At 47.7% G+C, this 16,219-nt stretch overlaps 1 protein-coding gene across 1 annotated transcript in view; it reads right to left on the bottom strand.

The window, feature by feature from the left end:
• Nucleotides 1-282: 282 nt before the first annotated feature.
• LOC119381070 (uncharacterized) overlaps nucleotides 283-16,219 on the bottom strand; it is a gene marked incomplete at its 5' end in the record, with an annotated part of 33,316 nt that continues 17,379 nt past the window's right edge. Inside the window, 4 exons of the mRNA XM_037649060.2 lie at nucleotides 283-7,104; nucleotides 8,175-8,494; nucleotides 9,387-9,444; nucleotides 11,300-11,595. Of these exons, the coding sequence (XP_037504988.2) occupies nucleotides 3,709-7,104; nucleotides 8,175-8,494; nucleotides 9,387-9,444; nucleotides 11,300-11,595 (4,070 nt within the window). The remainder of the gene's footprint in view (nucleotides 7,105-8,174; nucleotides 8,495-9,386; nucleotides 9,445-11,299; nucleotides 11,596-16,219) is intronic.

The raw sequence follows: 16,219 nt of genomic DNA, 5'->3' as shown, positions 1-16,219 counted from the left end.
TCAAAGTTTATTACCTCACGATTGCCGCAAAAAAATGTAGAATCCGACAAGTACGAGCGGAGTTACAGGCATTTGTGGCACGCTTCAAGCACTTTTTCTCGTCCCAGCGAGCGCGCTGAAAGAGGGCAGAATGACGAGGGGGCAAGACAGGCCCCTAGCCAAGGAGGTGAGAAGGCCCTAGGAGCCTGCCCCCCCCCCCCCCCCCGAAATTTTGGTAAAGTACGTGTTTTTACCAAAAATAAATAATGAAAATAGGTGTTTTTCAAGGCTTTCAGCAAGTGCCCCCCCCCCCGAAAAAATTCCTGGCTACGAGCCTGGGGCAAGAACATGCGTCCGTACGTCAGCGCGCGTCATGACCTTGAGCACTTTCGTTCCTCGTTCTCTTTGAAGGCGCGGTTCACTTTTTGAGTAATCACGAGAGCGCTGGTGTAATTCTATAGTGTAATCATAGCACCGTAGAGCGCGTCGCGGCGGCACACTGCGGCGGCAGCGGTAACTTCGATGTTCAAATCAGCCAACTGTCGTGTCCATGTGCTTCTTAGCATATGACGCAACTGATTATGGGTATATGACATCATTCTTTGAGAGAAGAGCGAGCGATTTCTAGCTGACTTTGAAATTAGTTGCAAATTCCGTGCCGCGTGCTGCGCTATGATGTTTGGCTCACATGTTCGCAGGAGCATCGACTATCAATCGGCAGCATTTCCTGAAAATGTTCAATAAGTGTTGCAGGGTCCATTTAAAGGCACGCTTTAAGTAGTATGATAGATGGGCCGTAGTAAACAGTGCTAACTCTGTCTGAATTCTGGTTTGGAAGAAAGCGAAGCACCGAAGGCGCCTTAGGGCACCCATGTAGTAAATCATGTCCAACGTCTGGAGGAAGGAACTAGCAGACACACTTATACATTCGTACACACACTCAACGCCGAAATGCATCAAGTGCTTCAGTGGCGCAACCAGGGTGGCGGTATCGGGGGTGCACCCGCCCCTCCCTCACCTTCCCGAAATTTTTACGTTTCGTATACGCGCACACATACAAACACATGCACAAGCATACATACAGGGAGGTCGGACCCCCAGCCACCACGGTGGTCTAATCATTATGATGCTTCACTGCTGACCCGAAGGTCGCGGGATCGAATACCGACCGCAGCGGGCGCATTTTCGATGGCGGCGAAAATGCTTGAGGCCCGTGTACTTAGATTTAAGCGCACGTCAAAGAACCTCAGGTGGTCGAAATTTCCGGAGCCCTCCACTACGGCGTCTCTCATAATCATATCGTGGTTTTGGGAGTTTAAACCTTAACAATTATAAGGTCGGACCCTCTCCCCCCTCCTCCTCAAAAAATAATTATTGAATGAATAAGCTTTATTCAGAAATTTTTGGCTACGCCCCTGAAGCGCTTCTTCCTCCCTGGTAAGTACCAAGCTTGCTTCTTTAGGTGACATAGTTGTGGAGCATAAATATTGCGTCAGCCAATCAAACCATCTGTTCACATAACTATCATGCAATACAACATAGGCGCCGGCCTATATTAGTAGTCGTACTAGCGATTGGAACGATGGATATTCGACATTTGTTTACAGGACGACTGCTGAAAGTTACGCTGTGCGGCTGCGTTTTCTTGAAACGTACGTTCAACTTCTAAATCTTTAGCCCTCGCAGACCAATATATTAAGAGCGTCGGACTCATCCTTTATTAGCGTAGAACAACTCGGAATGACTTGCTATGCGCCGCATCTCTGTCCGTCTTGTGCACAACAAACACCACTGCATTACTAATTGAGAGCAACGAACAATTAAATAAACTCTGCAGTATAAAACGCCAGTGAACTGGACTAAGGGCTGGTTGCTAATATTTTATTTCCTTGCGTTGTGTATGAAAAGATGTACCGTCTTTTCGTTTACAGTGAAAGTATGACCCTCATCACTGGAAATATGCTTTCTGCAATTTCCTATAAAAAGTAAAAAAATATCACATTTCAAAATGAAAACATGTATTTCACCGGGAAAGAAGAAACAAACTTTGTGTCAACTATATTGTGCGACTATCCAGTCGCGTTTGTTCTGCCAGTGTTTTTATGTTCGTTCATCAGCATTAAATTACGTGCTTGTGCTACTGCTTGTACGATCACATGCATATGCATTTTCTTTGAGGCTATAATATATACACCCTCTCCCCGCCCCTTGCATTATATAGAGCTGAAAGAACCTCGCGACGTTCATCCGGTTTGTCAGAATTCCTCGTTTCCTAATCTTCTCGTCGCATTGCATATAACACGAAATATAATGACCACTCTGAAAAAAAAGAAAACTGCGGACTTACATGTGGGTACGTAATAAAAACGCGTCGAGTTACATGAATGCGGCGAAGCGAACATACCAGAACTTTAAAGAGAACTGTTCCCGACAAGCAATAATAATTACGAAGCAAAAATGTCAACCAATTGTGAGGGAAATCTCGTAAGGGATATTAACAAAAAACGAGAAAATATTTGACAAGTTTAGTAGGCCCGCGAAGTAAAACTACAGTCCTATTTCCTTTCTTGCGCTGTTGTTGTGTCATTTGGTATTCCGTAATCGTCGTTATTGATCCTTAAGTTCACGTTCCAGCTGCTCCGGCTACGTGGAATAAGGCCCGGCACATTTTGTGCGAATTTGCAGTCACCATTCATACCCCAGCGAGGTGGAGTTGAGACCATGAAATCGCAAGCTGTGAGTACTGTGCTAAGTTTTCGAAGCCCTCGTGCGCAAGCCTTTCTCACCGCCTCCGTGCAGCACGCAGAGCCACAATTCTTGGCACTAGCGTCGGCGCTACTCAAATAGCAGCGCTATGTGCGTTGGATAGCAACGAATAAGACGTATTCATTCTAAAAAGAATACGTCTTTTTAGAATGAATACGTACCAGCTAGCTCAGCTCTCTGTTATTCGAATAAGACGTAATTTCCCAAAACGCTCTTAATGGCGTCATGCGCATCTAACTTCACCTGTCTTGAACATTCTGTTCAAATTTAATCGTGCTACCTCTTAAATATACTTCAAGAATTTTGGCTTTCATATTTGAAAGGCGTTACGACCGGGCGTTTTACGGAGCGGCGCTAACCGCTGCAAGAGCAAGACCTCAGCATCTTCGCTTCGACCACCATAGTCTCTTCTCAGAGCCACTTCCATTCCATTAATCAGTATGCTGGAGACTTTTTATTCTTTTGTGCTTTAATTCTATTATGTTTGGCCTCGCTAAAAAAAGTCAGAATAGCTACCTAGAAGTCTTCACCATGTTTAATGAAGGCTTTTGTGGTATGAAACCAGTTAAATATCTCTCACTTGCTCATATGACAATATGACGGACGCTGTACAACTGTCACAATATGCAAATGATTGATTTCTTAATTTCCGGCTGCATAAGGCTGCTTCCAATGTGAAGCTTGTTTTTCTCGTTAAGTGTGTGTACGGATGTATATATCTCACACGGTGACAACGCTTTAGGTTTCTTAATACCTACAACCAACACCCTAAACCATTTTTTTCAAGCCTTTAGAGATCAGATAAAGCAACGTGTGCAATGGAAAAACAGGCAACTGTCGTCTCCAGTGTCATAAAGAACACTGCTTTCCAGGCACACCACGGCGAGCAACGCTGCGCAGTTCCTGCCTTTTCAATGTTCCCGTTGTAGACAACGCATTGTAGAGAGATCGGGCTCATTTGTTCTATATTGTCCACACCTGCACTTTCTCAGCAATCACACACCAACTGGCTCGATCGTAGTACGAAGATATTATGTGGAGGTTTTCGACGTACTTGTCGATCAAACTGTCGAGTTCTCCCTCTCGAAACACGTGATAGTAGCGGTGGAGCATCAGTGAGCTTCCTCCACCGTCGGTGTCCTGCAGCGACTCTTGAGAGGACGACAGCGAAGCAGACTCCGCTCTGTTGAGGCTTCCCCTGGCCTCCGCAGGCGGCTCATCTATCCCGTGGCCACCGATCTCCTCTGGGGCCTCAGTCTCTCCGATGTCCTCCTTTTCCGCATCGTTCTCCTCAGCTGTGGCGGTCGTTGGACTTGGGCACTGTAGCACAGTTTGAAAGCTAGCGGTTGAACTGGAACCGTTAGAGGTACTGTTTACCAACCTTTCCACGGTCAGTGAGTCGCAAGACGGCGCCGCGCTTTCTTCGACGGCCGGCTCGTTGCAGGAATCACTTTCTTCGCTGTAGTCCTCGACGATAAAATTGAATGCAGGAGGCGCGTCTTCTCCATCGTCTTCTGCAACACATTGCGGTTCGTCCTTCACTCCTGAATTAACCGCACTCTCATTGTCATTTTCTTCTTCAAACGCCGTGTCTTCAGTAAAATTCTCGTTCGTATGCAGCTGATTTAGTGTCGAGAGCGGCGGTTGTGTATCTATTGGCGAATTTCGCTCTTCACCAGGTACATCGGCCTTTTCGAAGTCGTCACGCAGTTCTTCTTCACTGCACTCCGCTATGCTTTCTAGAGAGTCGTCCGGGGAGCTGTCCTGAGTTGTCGGCTTGTGCAATGGTACGCTTGCGTTAATACTGTCATCCGAACTCAGCTCAGGCATTTTACATTGCTGGTTTATTGACTCTTTGACATCAATAATTTCCGGATTATCCTCTGCATCCACCGAGAGCACAGACGGCAGCAAGTGCTCCCAATAGCTTTCACCAGGCTTAGACTGGTGCATGTTTCCAAAACTGCTTTGCGTGAATGGCAATGTTTTTTTTATAACAGTTAGCCTTATGGGTGTCTCACTGCAGTCAACATCTTTTTCTTCAGTTTGTACCTCCGTGCCTTTCTTGTATACGAAATCGTCAGGTATGGCTGTGCTTCCTGGCAGGCTTTCATCAGCTGAGGAAATGAACGAGATAAGGCCAGCATCACTGCCACTAATAACTTTCGATTGTGTGAAGTCTTCATCTATATCAGGTTTTTCGTCGATTGGACTAACGTTAGACAGTGTAGGTGACGCACCGCTAGTTTTCTCCATCCAAAATTCTGGCGATAGTGGACTTGCAGAGCTATGTTCGGGACGAACGTTAAATGTTTCAGGTTCGTTCTCCAAAGATGGGACTTCGGTCTCCGGCTCCAAGGTCCCTTCCGAGCTGGATGTCGTACTTTCCGGAAATCTGGACGAGCTGGGATCGTCGCTGCCAGAACAAGTGACAAACGTCTGAGTCCGCTGCGATTCGCTGCTTGTGGTGAGGCTTTCTTCCTCTGGCACCGTGTCAGTCGCCGTGTAGTACGGATCGTCCAGATCTGCCACGTCAAACTCAATCTGCGGGATATCGTCTTCGCAGCAACTGGCGTCACCACCGGCGGCTGTGCAGTCGGGATTGGACATGTACGATTCCGTGTCTCCAGACTCACTGTCGTTGTCTTCGATTTCGCCGATCGACTCTGCAGCCTCGGGCTGCTGCGGCGAGTCGGCCAGGTTTTCCCACTGCTGCACGTATATGGCGTCTGTGCACTGGGCGAAGGATACAATGGCGCCTATCACGTCTCGAATGACTACGGCCTCGCAGTCGGAGAACTTCTCGAGGTACTGTCGCGGAAAAACACCCAAGAGAGGCGGCGAGTTCTTGGGCGCCGATTTAAATGTCGGTGAGAACTCAGGCGACGACGCTTCTTGTGTTCCCAGAGTAATACTGAGTGGCGAAGCCCTGAGACTGTTTGATGTGGCCCTTTGAAGTTCCTTCCGTTGCATGATAGCTTCTATCTCACTGCTACTTCGTTGTATCACTGATACGATCGACTCCTCACTGTCCACACTGGTGTCGCTTTGCAGGCTGCTGCATTTTCGTGATCTCACGGAAATGATCGATTCTTCCGAGTCTTCTGAGACGTTCCGGCTTCGGGGCGTTGTGGGAGACGCACACATCGAAGCCGACGCCGAAGAGGCTGAGAACCGTCGGTGCTGTTTTCTCGGTTCAGCTCCATTGTTCGTACCGACGCTCATGCTTCGCTTCACTACCCTGCGTCTATTTCGAAGCGCGTGACAAGTTTCTTCGTCCTCCACAAAAATGTCAGAATCGAAAGAGTCTTTAGAACGGTCTTGGTGTTCCGTCTTGACGAGGGGAACTCTCAACTTCTCGGCAGTTCCTTCTGAAAGTTCGGCTGATTCTTCTGAGAGGGTGTGAAGATCTGGCATGGAATAGTAAGTCGACATGGGAGCGTCCTGATTCTCCTCGTCACCTCTGGACCGTCGATTCTCAACTTCGCCCAGGGAGCACTGGTTGTAGAAATTCTTGAGCAGTGATTTCTCTTGTAGCCTCTGACCGCACAAGCGCATTCGCTTTCGAGCGAGCTGCGCCGCGCCCGCCCTGCTAACTTTGGCCGATATGTAGTCGTGGACAGTAGTCGTCGATGTCGCGCTGATGAGGCACTTTTCCAGGTTCGCGTTGTTATTGAATGAGTTAAACCAGTTCTTTGTTCGACATCCGTTGAAACCCGTGGGCGGCGACTGCAGGTACCCGAGCTGCTCTTTGACAATCGACGACAACTGCTCGTCGCTCAAGATACTGTTTCCGTTCGCTATGTCCGACGTGGTGAGCTGGCTGGACACGTTGGCAGTGGAGTCGATGTTTTCACCGGCGCGGCGGCTCGGCTTGCCCCCGTTATCCTGCCTCTCACTCTTCTCCGTCTCTTCGGGCGACTCCTGGCTTTCTACCATGGTAGGCATCTGGTAGTCCTCCTTGAGATGCTCGAACCTGGCGCAGCAGGACGCCGTCGACTTGGAGCGCACGATGCCGTTCCTCTCTTCTACTATCCTCTGCAGGTACTCGCGTGGGTCACTGGCCGTCGAGATGCGCTTCTGGAACTCGTGCGAGCCATCTTTTCTTCGCCTTGCTCGCAGCATGGCGGGAATGATGCTGAGGACATCGCCTAGAGAGCGCGACTTTCCATGGCCCCGAATGAACCTCTCGCCGCCGTCGAGGCCCGAAGGCGGCCTGCTCCGCGCAGCAGCAGTCTCCTCGACTGGCAACTCTGCGTCCAGGTGACGCAGTTCGATGAGTCCGTCCTCCTCTTCGTCCTCCTCTTCAGGCGCCTCGGCAGCGGCACTCGCGTCGAGCTGCGGCTCTTTTTCTGCCCCCTGAAAAAGTTCAGAGAAGTGGTCAGTGGCTCAGTGCCGTGTACACAGTTCATGATTATTAAGTTCCTGTCACTGGCATACGCGCCACGGAGATAGAAAAGAGTGCTACCGAAAGATAAAGTTGCCCCGTGTTTACGCATCATTCCGCATGCTTCCAACACTACAGTCCTCAGAAGTGCAAGATTGCCCTGGACGTCTGCTCACCATATATAGCTACACGAATGTACGCAATAGCTGGCGAGTTCCTTGAAGGAAAGGTCGCACGTGATAACCAAATGGTCAATAGCACTGGCGTAGTTAGCGAGAGAGGGTTGGGGGGGTTCAAACACCACCCGAAAATTTTCAGTTTTACACATGTATATATACAGGCACACGTACAAACGCACACACGAAAATACGAAAATTAAGTATGGTTGAACCCCCGTAAAAATTTCGGGCTGCGCTACTGGTCAATAGTGAAAAAAGACAAAATCCAAAAGTAACACAGCAGCTCATACACATCAACCCATATACAACTGTGTTCGTCGAATGCAGTGGCTCATCCACATAACTAAAATGACCGGTTGTGAAGAGAGTAGTGGTCTCAACAAAAAGACACTTTTTTCTCAATAAAATCAAGATATGCGTTGTTCCTTCTCCGAATTTAAGTTGAAGACCTCAGACAGAACGCATTGACACTGAACGCAACTGTGACATCGAACTCCCCACGTGCACGACAATGAATTTACTTCCGGGATCAGAGCATACACCATACCAACACTCATCATTGTCTAAGACCTTTCGTATGACGTACCCCGACGTGCAGCTTGGTGACACACTAGAGCTTGTTCATTAAATTTATTGGCTTGCATCTCCAAATCATTTCCGTATGTATAGATGAACATACACTTCCCCCACGATGCATGAGGCATCGCGGTGCAGTACAGGTGGGGCAATCAGTCGGACATGTTTACGTAAAGCCTCAACCTGTACGGACTAGATAGACGCCGATTCTCGACCTTCAGCGGTTGCTTGCACGGTGTACACTATACGCACGAAGCGAATAACGCATATGCCGGTGTGTCGAGTACCTGCGGCGAGGTGACTTTGCTGTCAGTGGAAGCGGCGGCGTCCGAGAACCATCCCCCGCGGCAACTGCTGTAGAAGTATGGCCGCGACCGGTGGTTGCTGGAGGACAGCTTGCGTAGTGCGCGGCGCATGAAGCTGTAGCACGTCTCGCCGGGGCTCGACAGGTCGGAGCCGTCGACGCTGCCACGGCGACGGCGACCCGATCGTGCCGGCGCCGCCGTATCGCTGTCTGAGGCCGGCGGATTGTACGACTGGTACACCAGCAGGTCGTCCTCGCTCGTCGTTGTGCTTGTCATCTCGCGTTCCACTGACGAGCCGCGGTCTGCGTGACATGCCGCGGTTTGCATATTAGCACGGGCGTAGGACCAACAGCGCTTGGTGGCTATACAGTGGAATAGGTAACTTAAGCGGGTATCATTTCTTGAACCACTTTGACAATGACAATGTGTAGGGAGCGATGTAGATATGACGGAAGGCTTTGTAGTGACTAGATTAATGATGCAGCGCAAGTCGATGTAGGGCGAGCTATGCCGATTTGGACATCGAGAAATATTGCGTTCATCGGCCTTGATGTGACTATATATACTGACCCCAAAAAACGGCCGGAAGGGGAAGATGGAAGCTTGCGATGAAAAAATCCGTGAACAGGGGGTGGGTGCTCGAGCCGACGTTTCGACAAGTGGACTTGTCTATCCTTTAGTTCCAGCCTCGAAGAAGACAAGCCCACTCGTCATAACGTCGGCTCGAGCACGCACCCCCTGTGTGCGGATTTTTTCATATACGTACTGAGTGATACGAACAAAACCTCGCCCGTGTTTTTGCTTTGTACGTCGTTCGTCTGCGCGGAGTACTATGTCTTTGGCACCAGACAGCTGCTCACTAACACAATAAATGTGAAGAAGCGAAGAGCAGTCGCGCTCACCGAGCGGTCTGCGCTCTCGATGCACCGTAAAATATTCCAGTACTCTCGTTCTCTGCCATTATGTTCACTAGCAATACACGAGCCTCCTTGCTTTTAGAGGGGGCAACCATCTTTATGGATACATTCAATGTCTGTGCCCTGAAGCCATAGAGACAATGTGTAAATTTATTCTCGCATTAATATTTTTACCCGACTTTTTTCTTTTTTTTTCATTTAGTGTTCAATAAGGCGCTTTCATCTATCATTCGCTCTCTGCGGCTATTGCTCTACTCATACTGACAAGTAGGCTTACCTTCACTGCTGCTCTTAGTCGGCTGGCGGTAGGGGACGAGCACATCTTGAGACTCAAACTGCAGAAAATAATAGTCAGTCGAACTGCATTTTTTTTTATTACAGAGTATCTTACATATACGTAGAAGCAATTGGGTGCGTTTCATACGTGATGAACATAATCAAACGAAAAAAAAAGGTGAAAGAAGTGCGCTTCTATATCCCAGGCATTACTATAGCCGGAACACTCATTATTCAAGCGAAATGATTCTATTCCTTGTGGTAATGAAATCCTACATTGCCTCATTTATTGTATCACGACCTTGTAAAATGTTCGCAAGTAAATCGGGAAAATGGACGTATTTTTAAATAACCTAGAAATGTCGTGTCTTTTGGTCATGTCATCTCTCTGCCAATACTACCAGCGTGCTTGTCCTTCCTTGGTCACTGGCGGAATTTGGCGGAATTTGTGCTTAAACGTATGCGTAATGGCCTGAGCCTGAGCTTAATAATCTAACAGTGGCTTGGGAGCAATATCTCAAACACGTTAATAATCAAAGTTTGCAATCCATTACTGCCATAAAGGCACACGCCGCTTGCAAAAGAAACAAGGAACAGTGTTATAAATTGAAGTCCTAAAACAACGAGAATTAATGTGTTTTAGAGACCAAGGTTCTTTGGCGTTAACAGCTGTCTTAAAGATCGATGTCCTATCAAATATTTTTCTCATTTGCTGGCATTCCGAGCGCCGTTTATTCATTTGTCCTTTATCTAAGAAAATGACAGACGCTCTTGACGTCGGTGTCTCTATACAAGAACGTAAGCACCAAAGACATTCCTTGTTTAACAACTGTTATATGAGCAAATATTGATCGGTCGCATTATGAAGACGACTTAGAACTGAAGTCTCTTATCTATTTCTGAATGAAACTTTGTATCCACCATAAGACACCTTCTTTCCGAGCCTTGCACAAGGTAATCTTGAAACCATTTGCGTAACATGGCAACAGCACTTGACGAAGACCCACACGCACTTTCCTTTCTTTTTTTTTCGTTCTTATTTCGCGTGCACTGTTGCCTTAAAAGTCCTTCATTGTTGAGCAAGCGCCTTGGGAGGTTATAAAATTATGAAGTTTCGTTCTTGTTATCTGCGCGTCATGTTTTAAACAGACAGACAGACAGACAGACAGACAGACAGACAGACAGACAGACAGACAGACAGACAGACAGACAGACAGACAGACAGACAGACAGACAGACAGATAGATAGATAGATAGATAGATAGATAGATAGATAGATAGATAGATAGATAGATAGATAGATAGATAGATAGATAGATAGATAGATAGATAGATAGATAGATAGATAGATAGATAGATAGATAGATAGATAGATAGATAGATAGATAGATAGATAGATAGATAGATAGATAGATGGATGGGTGGGTGGGTGGGTGGGTGGGTGGATGGGTGGAGGGATGGATGGATGGATGGATAGATAGATAGATAGATAGATAGATAGATAGATAGATAGATAGATAGATAGATAGATAGATAGATAGATAGATAGATAGATAGATAGATAGATAGATAGATAGATAGATAGATGATCTTCATTTTGCAAGATGCGTCAAGACGACAAGTTGGGCAGCGCCATCAGCAGACACACATACAAGAAGAACGGAAACAGGCAGAGACGGTACCCTGTCCGCTTTTTTGTTCTTACTTCGTGTGTGCGTGTGTTTACTGGCGTGCTTCAAGACTTGTGCATGATGTTACATGTATGTGATGAGCCATTGTTCCTATCACCATCAGCCTGTCTACGCCCACTGCAGGGCGTAGACAGGGCGTATCATATTGCAGGGCGTATCATATTGTTCCTATATGATACGGTAAATAACACGAACAGAGTGCGGCAGCGATGCGAGCACTCGCCTTCCTCTGCGTCTGCTCCATGGCCCAGACGGTGATGAGCACGCGGCCGCCGACACGTAGTACTCGTGCCAGCTCCCTGAGCGCCTGAACCCGGCGTTCGGTTGAGGCCAGGTGGTGGAGCACGGCCACCGACAGCGCCGCGTCCAGCGCCTCGTCGCGGAACGGCAGCGCCAGTGCGTCGCCCAGCACCACCTGGTGTCCTCCGCAAGAGGCGGCGGCACGCGCCAGCGCCTGACTTCGCTCGCAGCCTAGCGCCCCGAGACCCGCGGACTCCAGGTACTGGCCACTGCCGCAACCTGCAGACCACAGACGTGCACCCTGTTGAACCTCTACTTGTAAAGCAGGCTTCACCGTTAAAGGACTACTGCTGCGGCGAAAAAAACGTCACAGCAGAGCGTTTTGCACCGAAGCTCTAAAGGGGAGCTCTTGTGCGGTCAGCGTGAATGCCGCTGAGCAAAAACTTTGGCAACACAAAAATTTCAAGACATTAGTACAATCTTTTGGGGAAGCAAACCTATCACAAGGACACTAAACCATATAAAACTATTGGTTGCATTAAAAAGAAATATGTTTCACACAGAACACAAAACACATAAATGTGTTTCACACATAACAGTCGGCAACGTGTCCGTGTTGCCGTTGCTGACGAATCGGAGATAAGATTATCGCAATGTCGGCGTTTTTTCTTAAAGCGAAGGCCGCCGAGATTACGTGCTATTTCTGGCGACGGCGCAAGCGGTTAACCATTGATTGCAAGATGCATAGTGATCCATTATTGAATCGAGCCGGCACCTTCAACTAACACCTGTACCTCATATCGGAAAGACTTGTTTACTGAGCACCTTTCGGCAGCTCGTACGTTCACGACTAAGCTATGCTTCAAACAATTGCGTGCATCATTTCAAGCCCGCGGCTCATCAAGGTCGAAATAGAGGGCCCCGCTTAACGACCACTCGTGATTAGCGATCACATTACCGTTGTACGTTCCTGCAACGCTCTTTCGTGCGAGCAGTTTTTCTAATTTGGACTGTAGAGCCAGATTAGCGAAGCATTCCTTCCGTTTAAGTTCTCGCTCAGATTAGCGTGCCGTTTTCGCTAAGTGAGTATATGTCAAACATTAGGATTGGCTGGACTTTGCTTTTACGAACGGTCGTAGCGTTAGAGCTCTTTGTAAACACAGGCCACGATTATTTGTGTCTGGCCTAGCATTTGCAGTGCTGCCTATTTGTAGTAATACATATATCCGTCGAGGCGCGTGTAGCAGCTGTCTCAAATGGCTGCACCAGCCGCTTAATCTCCTTCGTCACTGCTGCCAGTAATCCACATCAGTTACCGGCTGCCACAAGGACGTTACTATTACCAGCCCCTATAAGATGGAAAGGGGAGATTCGGCCGCGGCTTTTAAACTGGTCGCGATCCAACCAAGCGGCGGGGCGCCTACATGGCGTCGGTGGATTGAGGCAGAAAAGGCGTTCGCGGGAGCGCGCTTACAGGTAGTGCCTAAAGGCACGGAAGCTTGGTGATTGATTGAAAGTAGCGTACTCCTTCCCTCCTGTGTTGTGACTGTCTGACTGAGAAAGTTGGAACACGCGGACACGCAGAGGCAACACGGGCGTTGCTGGTGCGTATATATACCGCAGAACGTCATGCAGTTAGCACTATGCAATTTAATGATACCGCCCTGCGGGTCTACTCGAGTAAATATATACTTAGAAACCATGCATTCACTCCTAAGTGATCGTCGTAGCAATTACTGTGGAGCATTGTTGTGACATAGTTTACTGACCCACCAGACGGTGCTTTCACGTGTATCTATGTATTGTAGGAGCCGCCTCAACTCGTTTGGGAATACGGGACAAAGCATAATCGGGTGCCGTTGTATTGGCGTGGAATTTCCGGAGGGACGCTTATTATCCCGGTCACATGTTCTGACAGCCTGGTGGAAGCGGCTGGGTCAGCTCGGCACTGAGTGCACACGTATGCAGCGCTCAGACCAGCGCGTAATGAAACACCTCGACGGTGAGTCCGGCCGGCCGGCACAACAAAAACGTGCTTGCACATAATCTGTCGACTGCGCACGGTGGCCTGTGCAACACCCGCGAGCTTCCGCCGGGAAGTGCACTTCCGGGTGAAAGGCTCGTGCACCAACAGCGCGATGCCGCCGCGCTTTGTCGGATGAGGTTCAGGTTTTTTGTGGCGCCAGTCTACTGTGCGAATACACATATCGACTGGAGGATGCGCGTAGACGGTGCTCATGTTTGCCATATCACTCTATGCTCGCTAAGGAAATAATAAAAGGATCATCTGCAATAGTATGTTAAAAGGAAGAGAGAATAAAAAGAAAGAAACAACACTGGTTGTTTTTTCACGTTCGTTTAGGCCCATGCCACGGTGACGTCTTGTTATCATTATTCAGTTGAAACTCGATTTAACGAAGTGGTGGTCACGCTCGCATTATTTCGTTAAATCGAGAATTTCGTGAAGTCGAGAAAGCAATTTTTCTGCCCCTCGAAATTTAAAGTTCTAAAATAGCGACACCGGAAAGCTACGACAACATAGTTCTTGCCGCAACCCACGCTTGCGCGTCTGAAAAGTCCTAGAGGGCGGCCCAGGCATAGGGGACATAGAGTTACTGTGTAACCTAAAGGTAGCATATACAGTAACTCTAAGGGGACATCGTGTCCGGGCGATGCAGGCCAGGTGGACAGTCACGTGAAACTATGTCAGGCTATCGTTATGCGATGACGCGTAGAATGAATGCAGTGATTGTGTGAGCGGATTGAGCGAGAAAAGTGAAAGGAAACGACCAATGCTGTATCTGTCGCATGTACCGTGAAATAACCAAAGCGACCACCGCCGCCTCTAGCACCATCCGGTACGTAAGTGCACTGTCGACTGCCGAGTCCGTTGTTCCGTGCAATGGGGCGGCATGCAACTTCGTCAAAGTAAGACTAGGGCCGTAACTAAGGCGCCCAGGTTTTTGAACGCGATAGCGTTAGAGCGTACGCTCGAAGAAAAGCCCACCCCGGTCAAAATCAAATCAAATCACCGGTTTTAAATGCGGAGCACTTTAGGGGACTGGGCTGTCATATGCTGTCATCTCACGTCGCTTACTGAGCACGTCGCTTGGAGTCAAGCAGGAAAAACCAGGTAAAACATGGTCATGTTAGCATAGCCATCTATTACTTAGATTTAGGTGCACGTTAAAGAAGCCCAGGTGGTCGAAATTTTCGGAGCCCTCCACTACGGCGTCCCTCATAATCATATCGTGGTTTTGGGACGTTAAACCCCGGCAATTATCATTATTGGCATAGCCATGTATAGTATTGTATAGCAAAGGGGCGGGAAATGAAATTGAGAGGAGGAGTAATGTGAGGATGAGGATGAGAGAAAAGAGGAATGGAGAGGGTAAAGTACAGCATAGCCATGTATGTCGTCACGCAGGCTGAAACCATGTATAGCGCAGCCATGTATAGCATAGCCATGCAGTATTAATGAGAACTAACAGACAATAATGCCAAAGAAAGTATAGGGGATGTTATTCGTTGTAATTAGGATAAAGTGTGAAGAAAGTAAAGTGGAAGAAAAGATAACTTGCCGCCCGCAGGGACCGAACCTGCGACCTTCGAATAACGCGTCCGATGCTCTACCACTGAGCTACGGCGGCGGTCATCCTCCCGTCCACTTTATAGGGTATATATGTGCATTTACACCTGGGAGTGTTAGTCAGCACCAGTCGCAGCCATGGCGGCCAGTGTGGAACACTTTTTTTGCCTGTTGGCGTCACGTAGCACGTGATCTTTTTACGAGCCGGCAGCTGACCAATAATCGGTCCCTGCCGGCGGCAAGTTATCTTTTCTTCCACTTTACTTTCTTCACACACTATCCTAATTACAACGAATAACATCCCCTATACTTTCTTTGGCATTATTGTCTGTTCGTTCTCATTAATATTGTGTCTAAGAAACGAGCCCTTAAAAGTAGTCGTCTTTCTTTCATTCATAGCCATGCAGTAGTATCGCATAGCAACGGGGCGGTAAAAAGAAGTGAACGCGTGGGGGAAGGAAAGCAGAAAGGGGAGGGTAACCATAACCATGTTTAGTACAGCATAGCAAGGGGTGGGAAAGGGAAGTGAGGGCGCCACTGCATCGCAAATGAAGGTTTCCTTTCCCGCCATGGACGCAGAGCATGCTGCGCGTTTGGAACGCCAGCGCTTATATACTGCTTGCCCGTTAACTCAAGCGTCGCTGAAGGGCGGCAAATCACTGATCCACACTTCCTACAGCTTTCACGTTCAGTGCAAATGCATACGTTTCACTTAGTTATTTCGGGAAAAACTTGTGAGTTTTAGCTGTATATGTAATAAGCTGTTTTATTTATTTATTTATTTATTTATTTATTTATTTATTTATTTATTTATTTATTTATTTATTTATTTATTTATTTATTTATTATTATTAATTAATTAATTTATTTATTTATTTATTTAGATATTTTAATTCCTCTGCACCGGGAAACATAAAACTGGTATGAAGCTAGGAAGGGGAAACGCATATGAATAAATATTAAATGTGAAGCATTTCTTAACCTTTGACAATTTGAGCGTTTCTATCTTCGTATCTATCTGTCTATCTATCTAGCCGCCTACGTCTGGGTGCTCTCGTGATCGCCTGCTTAGCTTTGCGTAGACCAAAAGTGGCATGGGAGGGTAACACGGTTTGACGAATATGACTGTCTGGTCATGACATGAACAACGCGAAAATCCTGCCGCGTACGTCAGTCAAACCTTTTCCTCAGGACACGTGTGGCACATACCCGTATACCACGGTCCACGGTAAGCGGGTATGCACCACAGGGGATTAGTTCACAGTTTATACCTTCCCAGGAACGGCGAGAAGAGACAGTGGTAATTTAAATGCG

The sequence above is a fragment of the Rhipicephalus sanguineus genome, chromosome 2 (assembly GCF_013339695.2).
Source record: "Rhipicephalus sanguineus isolate Rsan-2018 chromosome 2, BIME_Rsan_1.4, whole genome shotgun sequence".
In the NCBI taxonomy this organism is placed as follows: domain Eukaryota; kingdom Metazoa; phylum Arthropoda; class Arachnida; order Ixodida; family Ixodidae; genus Rhipicephalus; species Rhipicephalus sanguineus.
This window is presented reverse-complemented; position numbering and strand designations above follow the sequence as displayed.